General features: G+C 43.7%; 1 protein-coding gene across 3 annotated transcripts in view; it reads right to left on the reverse strand.

Moving 5' to 3' along the window:
* Positions 1-8,376, reverse strand: part of Znf608 (zinc finger protein 608) — a 98,410-nt gene extending 90,034 nt beyond the window's left edge. For 2 of the 3 annotated variants that reach the window (XM_033766397.1, XM_033766402.1), the window contains exon 1: positions 8,229-8,376. In XM_033766397.1, the coding sequence (XP_033622288.1) occupies positions 8,229-8,309 (81 nt within the window). In that variant the 5' untranslated portion in view covers positions 8,310-8,376. The remainder of the gene's footprint in view (positions 1-8,228) is intronic. The other variant, XM_033766406.1, reaches the window with a different exon arrangement.
* Positions 8,377-8,382: the final 6 nt, after the last annotated feature.

Here is an 8,382-nt window from a genome sequence, read left to right on the forward strand (position 1 = left end):
AGGCGGCCGCAGGGTGACGGCCCGGTGCGAAGTCAGGACGAGGGGAGCCCTGGGGGGCAGGCTGGGGAGAACAGCTCAGCCGCGGAGCCGAGCACGCAGCTGTTCGCTTCCTGCTCCAGCGTCTGGCATCTGCTGCTGCATCCTGGGAAAAGCTGAGGGAGGATTTGGGCAAGGAATGTGCGGAGACGATTGCCCGGACAGAGTTGGACGAGGAAAGCTCCGCGGCTCTGTCTTAGAGCCGCGGTGCTCCCACGATCATTTCACTCACAATTCCACCTTCAGAGATCTGGGAATGTGAGTCACTTTTCAGTTATTTACGACCTCAAACAATACGAAGAGGTAATAAAGTCAGGTTTTGGAGACAGCATGCATTTGTAAAGGGGTCGGCTGATCTTCATGAAGAAGTTAAACCGGACTGCTTTCTTTTCTCTGCATTTCACTTTTTTTTTTTTTTTTTTTTTTTAATCTCTGCTGCTTACTTCCGAACTGGCACAGGGGTCAGTTTCTACTTGTGCCTATTTTCTCCCTAGCTGCAAAGATTCAGTTCTGATTTCATTTCCATCACAAAAGAACTGGCAAGAAACTCAAGGCAGGAGCACACAGCTAAGCGCTGCTGTTCTAGTCATGAGCCTGTAATAAAACACAGATTTGATACCATTACCCGTTTACTGTGGTGCACCGCACACAAATAAACGGTCCTCCACGAAGAAGGAAAACCCAAGCTTCCAATCCTTCCAACTCAAACATTCTTGTGTGTGTGTGTGTGTGTGTGTGTGTGTGTGTGTGTGTGTTTCAATATAAGCCACCCATAAAATCAGCTCAAGAAGTGACAGGAAATCCAAACGTAATTTGGTCTGGCTGTGCACACGGGGAAACAAAAGGCAGGGGTTGCCTTCCAGTCAAACTCTGGTGATATTTTAGATAAAGAATGGGTTAAACTATAAAACACAGGCACAGAACCAAATAAGCCTTACAGAACCCTGTGAGCCAAATGAAATCAAACTTGTGGTGAGTGAAGTAACCAAAAATGCAGCCCTCCAACATGTGGAGAGCTGGCTCACCTAGCTAGGAACGACTTAGACATGACCTTTGAACTTCCAGGGACTAATGTGAAGGACAAAAAGCTGTTCAGAAAACAGCCAGGGGGACAGATGTGCATCCAGGAGTTTTCTTTCATCAAAAGGATGTACAGGGACTTGCAGGACTTCGTGAAAGTGTGACCAACTGGAATTTTGTCATCTGTTGCTAATTGAAGCATATAAAAGAGTCCATTTCTTAAAACATACTACAAACATTTTTTTTTTTTTTAAATTCACTGCCACATGACAAAAACCAGAATCAAGCTGACTGGTAGAAGATCAGTGCAACCAAAGACCAAGCTATTATTTCAAACTGTCAGGGGAAAGCAGTAAAATTGCTACCAGGTCTCCTTAAGTTACCCTTCAATAAAAAGAAGCCATCAGGGAAATAAGAGGAAAAGAAAACACATCAAAACCTTAAAAGTCCCTTTAAGTAAAATTATACCTCCGTGGCACGATGCCATCTGCTCTCTGGTTAACATAATAAGCCAATTCCACAACCTAAATATCTGCTTTCTAAAATCATTATGTACGACACAAGATATAATCAATATATTTTTTTATTTCAACGGTAAAAGCTGCATTCACATGGCATTACTGGAATATGCTTAAATGTCCCTGGAGGCACATTTTTCTTAAGGTGCTCTGTGACAGAGCAGTCCCAGGAGGTAGAACGTTCAGTGGTCAAGCAGGGATAGGCACAGTGCATAAAAATCAGACTGGGAAGAGAGTGAGAAAGAAAAAAGAGAAGCTTTGAAAAATCAGCAATTCAAACCTACTTATCCTAACTGAAGCACATTTCCCATTGAAGTACAATTATATACTTTCAAATTTTCATTTAGCTGTGCTAATGATTTTTAAAAATTTTTGTGACTCTCATGAGATACCTGGGGTTCAAGTCCACTGACAATCAAAATATACGTATTTGCTATGTGATCGTTTCAGTTAGTTATGCAAAAAGCTCTGCTGTGTTCCTGAAGGTGGACCTAAGCAACATTTAGCACATGTACTGCACTTAGCTCTAGCAACAAAGTGTGAGTCTCACCATCTTGAATAGGCCCACGTTCTCAAAATAACACTACCAACAGTCCAACTGCTAGTCAGTCAACTATGAATAGTTTAACAACCTTTCATTGCAGTGGTTTTGTGCCAGTTGCCAAAACCTTTCACTTAAATTAAAAAGAACATGAAACAGAGAGCAAGTAGTCAGTCACTACTGAAACTTCAGTTGAAAAGATGGAATTGGACTCGAGGGGCAGGCATCTAGGGTAGATAATGACATCAGTGGTGACTTTTGGGGTTTTTTGTTTTGTTTTGTTTTTTAACTAACAAGGCCCAATCCAACATTTTTACACACAAATTCAACATTTTAGGCAGCCACTTGCGAAGCAGAAGTTACAGGACCCCGGTATGACCCATGTTGCTTACTCTGTGATAACCTCACTCATTACTGAGGCACGGAACTCACCTGTTCTCATTCCCTATAATTTTAAAGGACGCAGAGACCAGGCAGGTACTATCATTACTTATCGACAATTATCCCAGGGAAGAAGGGGTCTCCGCTATAATGTTGCTGAGGAAGGTAGACTAGTATTTCCTTAATTCACACTTCCACATTACACAGGACACCCTACAAGCAACGTAGGAATAAACTATTTAGTATTCAGGGGAAAGCCTTGATGGTCAGAGTGCTGGCAATCAAAACTAGGTTGTTCTACGGCAATTACTATGAAAAACTTTTAGTGCTACATATTAAAGAATAGAATAACAGGATCCTTCCACCTCTTCTACGCTTCTAGAGTGTGTTCAACATGGCAATTATCTTCGTCCAAGAAGCAGAGTTTAAACTGCATTGAAACTCCATTATACCCATAATTTTTTTTAACATATACTTCAAAAGGCAGGTTTCATCACAGTCAAGTCACTGAGCAAAATCTTTTTACCAGCTTATAAAAAGGGATTTTATCCTCCCTCCAATGAGACATCTTCAAGTATCAAAATGACTTCTCTCAAGCTCTGGAACCACTTTTTCACCTTATTAAGAGCAAAGAGATGGCTAAGCAAAGTTGAAAGACAAAAGAATGAGCCTATCTGATAAAAACAGTTCAACCTACAGCTCTCCCAAATGTTACTGCCCTGGAGCCACCATGTTAGAAAACCAGATCCACACTTGTTAACGAAAACACATTACTTTGCTACTTTTAAGGGTGCAAAGGAACCAGGAGTAGTAGATTTATGATTTAAGTGCTTGTGGTTAAAATAGCTTTCCAATTATCAAGGGCCTCCTAGGAAGAGCAAGAATGCATTATGTGTTAATGACCACAACCAGGGGTCCCTTCTCAACTCTTTTGTCAGAACCCGAGCAGATCCTCCCCGCAGCTTCACCATTAACATGTCTGTTTCCTGTCAGCCCACTCAGAGATAATGTCATTTATCTCGGGGAGGCACAAGCCCAGTCATTAGCTTCAATAAAAGACCTCAAACAAAGGCTGGATAATGTTTTACCCAGGGCTCTCACTAAACCCTGGACCAAGGCTCTTAGTGTCTAAAAGTCAAGGACTCAAAATTTATCCTTAAAAGAATATTTTGCTTGTGATCAACAATCCCAGACAGACCACAGCTCTGCCCCAGTCCACAGCCTTATCACGCACAATTAGATTAACCGATAAACGCCGACCAGGGTGAGGCAGTGAGAGACCTCCCCTGCCTCCAGGGGAAAATTGACAGAATAATTCAGGTACTCACTAAATAGTCAGATCTTGGAAGAAATGACCCCTCATTGTGAGCGCCTGCAGGAACTGAATAACCATTATAAAGTGGTCAATGGCTGAGCTTCTGGAAACCTTTTGAATAAAAGTGGAACTGGTTAAAATAAATGGAGGAACATGTGTTTTCACAGTGTTGCTCATATTACTGCAATTTCAAGTTTCTATGAAGTACCAGGTGAACTTTTTTAAATTAAAAAAAAAAGCAGACACCATCAAAATTGGAGCAAATCTCACCCATTCAATAAACGAAGAACAGATGGTACTTTCCATGTTTTTTTAATCTGGTTATTGAACACCTCTGTGGTTAGGGAGATTTCTGCTTAGCACTTTCGGCATACATTTCATTTACTAACTATAAAATGCTGCTTAGGAAAAATAAGTCTTTATAACACCCTAATTAAAACCATCTTGCAGCCAGGCAATTTCACTTGAAGAGCATTCTTAACCTCATGACATTTGGACAATCAATTCCTCCCCTCATTTTGGTTTTACAGACTATATGCAAAGTTATTAAAAGTTGCTATACATTATCTTCTTTAGCTCAGTCTTGAACAGTTATGGACATGTTTAATCTCCCCACCAAAACTAACAATTCAAATACTGAACTCAGAATTTAGTGATTGGCCTGATTGCACAAATACTACAAGCTGCACGTGTTCTCACACAGACCTTTCTTGGGGAAAGGGTAGGACCCACCTTAAAAAGCCCCGCCACCCTTCAAGGAGGAAGCCTACAGAAAAGCGAGGCCTGGGACAGTGCTGGTCGGGAACCACCCTTAGTGACCAACGCTTTTAACAGCTAAATCTCTTACATAGCTTTCAAAACAGTCTGCTGTCCAACAACAATGGACTTTGTTCTTTAATTACAGCAAGTGACCTTCTTGCCCTTTTATTTCACCGTGGATAAACTGCACTCTAAGCAGTATTCATAGGTGGCACTGTTGGGGAGGGAGGGGCATAACTGCAGGGGAAGAAAAAACTCATTCATCAAAATGCATTCTTAAACTGCTCACACTCAGAAAATGTGCCAGAAATCCCAAGTGAAGTGTAAAGAGGCTTCCACAAGGGAAGACAAGGAATGATATCCTTTACAGACAGGGCCGTTGGTAGGACTCCTCTTAGGATGGCAAGGACCATATCAATGAAGGTAATATGATATTATGATATAAGTAATTCTCTTCCTGAAATATGTACTGAATAGAACCCTAAAATACAACTATGTGCCCCCCCGTGTCATTCATTTCTATGTAAGTACCAGCTGCTTTTAAGAATTTTCCCATGTTTTTCTAGCAAATAAACCCGTATATTATATAACTGTTTCTCCCAGCCAACTGCCTTCTCCCTGATAAGTCAAAACTGAGTAAAGAGGATACATAAAGGGCTGCAACACAAGACTACTATGCTTTGAAAGAAAGGACGGGGAGCCGGAGAGACAGGTTTTAACAACCAAAAGCCAACCTGTCAGATCCTACTTACTCAGACATGTCACCGGTGGCTTAACCACAAAATGGGCTATAGAGATATAGGTGAAACATCGCAGAATTATGGCATGTTTTGATTTTTGTTCACATATTAAGGCAGTTGCGACTTTTACAACATACTTGTGGTTTTCCTATAAAGGTGTGGAACACTCATTGATTTAATTAGGTTTCGTAAAGTCCAATGTATCATGTTTTACGTGACTTTGTATAGTTAAGAAACAGAATAAACAGACCAAAAATAGACATGTAAGCAAGCTGTGAAAATTAACCAGTGACAGCAAGTCCTATGCATCTCCTGCGAATGTTCAGAGCAGGAAAAAAGAAATGTGTGCACACAGACCCTCTTGTTTGGTTTTTGCATGTGGTCCCTCAGGAGACCCGTGTGATTACTGCAAATCATCTCCATTCCTGAGACGTTTATTCCTCACAAACCCAGAGAAGCAAGGCTGAAATGAGAACATATACATTGACCTAAACAAAACCTTTCCGCAAAATGCCTCACAGCTGAAACATTTTTGTCAGGTGAAGCTTGTCCTACTACATCTTTGCTTCCTAGACAAGTAGACCAGGTCCGTTAGGAAGTGCTCTCTGAATTAAACCCTGATTTGACACAGCCACTGGTTGGGGGAGTAACAGTGACTTCCCATGGTGGCATTCATGCCAGGGAGTGCTATGTCTTTCTGTGGGGAGGTGGCGGTGAGGAGGAAAGGCTTTCGGAATGTTTGGAACCCGAGCCGAGCCGACGGCCCACCCTGCCAAGAATGGCCAACACCGCAGGATCCAAACCCCTTGCAGCCACCCCCAAGCCCTCTGTGTCAACTCCTAAGAGTGAGGTTGGCCTTGCACCTCCCTCCCCACACTGGGCCAGGAGGGGATCCGAGTGCAACATGCACTCTCCCCTCCCCCAGTCCAGGCCAGCCGCGGCTTGTTTGCTTTTCATTTATGTAATTCATATGATCACATTTATACTGCTGACTGAAAATGAGGTGCATGTATATGAATAATTTAATTCTTCCATTCTTCACCCAGTCTCCTCTGTGACTGGAAAGCTAAAAGAACACAAAAACTGGAGAACCGACACCACGCGCTAATCTCAGTTGCCATGACAGCAGCCTTTGAGATCCTGAAATGCTCCGATTGCCAGCTAAACAAAATTGTTGAATGCGAACATTTGGCTGGAAGATTAAAAGGCTAAGGCGAATGCAAAAGGGCAGCACCTCCCACATTCCAAGCAGCCAGTGAATCCAATCAAATGGCTCTGACTCCTTACCACAGCCATTGTGTGCACTGGATTAGGGCAATTCATCCAGATAGTTAAAGCAGATTAGAACTGCAATCTGAAGACTATTGGCAACAAAAGTAAACGCCCTACTGTACTAAGTAATAAGACTTCAAAATGTCTTGTAGTGGAAATTAGGTGAAACTATATATTTAAACATAAAAATCGAAACCTGGGATTTTAAAAACTTCATTTAAATTCATGATGTCGTGCTATGCTTTCTAACCAAGAGGATGAGAACAAAAACAACAACAAAACAAAACAAAAACGAAAAAGTTCAATGCCCTTCTGCAAGTTTGGCATTTTTACACTTTGACCTCCATCTACTTCTCCTTTACCCTTATACTCCAATTTATATGTTGAGTACACAAAGACAAAATAGAAAGGCTTAAGGAACCATGAATAAATTTACATAGGAATAATTACCTAAAGACATATTAGCACCAGTTAAAATTCTAATCAAGTCAGAAGCAGCAAGAATCCTATCCTTTACTAAGCACATTTCCAAGTAACCAAGCCACAACCTGTAGATTTAACCTCAAGATTAGTTTTACACAAAGATCACTCATACACTCAACTAGCTCTTGTGTCTGGTGGCCACAGCATCTGCTGTTCCCAGACATTCCTCAGTACACAAAAATCACACCCCACTCAGGCAGGACTCAGGCCTCCATCCCCGAGCAGCGTAGCACTGGCTGCGGTTTTTGCCAGACAAGGTGTAACTGCACACAATGACGCAGACGGAGGCAAGGATCCCAATGGCCTAAGTGACTATCCGCACTGTTCAAGGGCAACGAGCAATTCCCGCCTCTCGCCTTGCTCTTACTGTCGCCCCTCTGGCTCTGTCTTCATATTTCGGGACCATCGTTACACCGTCTATTTTACTTTTCTTACCAACCTTCCCGCTCTCCAGTAAGCTAGATACTCAAGAGATAACACTCCCAAATCTCCAGCTACAAATGGGTGAGGGGACAAAGTTAAGAGCCCTAGCAGCCACCAAGACCATCCCAGTTTTACTGAGGAAGCCCCTGATCCAACACGCCAAGCTTGGGGTTTAATTCAGGACCAGGAGCAGAAGGAACCCATCCAAGGTCACCCTTTGAGGAAGTATTTTGGAGAGAATAACAAAACAATGATTGGGATGAGGGTGGCACGGAGACTGGAGTGCTCCATATTCCTCTCCACAGAGGGAATTTGAACCCTGCACCCAAGGACACATCGCTTGCAAAACTATAGATGTGCACACGAAAACGCGGCAGTTCCCTTCAGGAAGAAATCAGGCAACAGTCAAGTGGACGCATAAGCTGGCCTTCTGTAGAAGCCATCGCGACTCGCTGACTGGCCGGGAGCCCCCCTCTCTAGGGCAAAGGTACCCGGCTCCCTCGGCCCCTCCCACCCTCGGCCCCAAACGCGAGCACCACCGGCAGCCGCAGGGGAGCACCAGCCAAACCGTGCGCCCAAGAAAGCACCCCGTGTCCGGGCTTAAGGTAAGCACGCTCCGTGTGTCCCAGGACTCTCACCCAGGCCCCGAAAGCACGGAGAGTACAGCGCACCGAAGCACCCCGCACCCCGCACCGTGCACACACAGGGAGCAGGACCTCGGGAGGGCGACTGTATCCTACCTTCTCAGTTTTCAGCTTCTTGATTCGCCTGTGGCTCTCCTCCTCCTCGTCGTCCTTCTTTACCAACACAGAGTTTCCCATGAGCCCTGGATCCGGGGCGCTTTTGCTAACTTCCCCCGCAGCCGCGCCGCCACTCCCAGCGCCCCCGCAGGGG

This window comes from Fukomys damarensis, unplaced genomic scaffold (genome assembly GCF_012274545.1).
Source record: "Fukomys damarensis isolate Sample0158 unplaced genomic scaffold, DMR_v1.0_HiC HiC_scaffold_3, whole genome shotgun sequence".
Taxonomy (NCBI): Eukaryota; Metazoa; Chordata; class Mammalia; order Rodentia; family Bathyergidae; genus Fukomys; species Fukomys damarensis.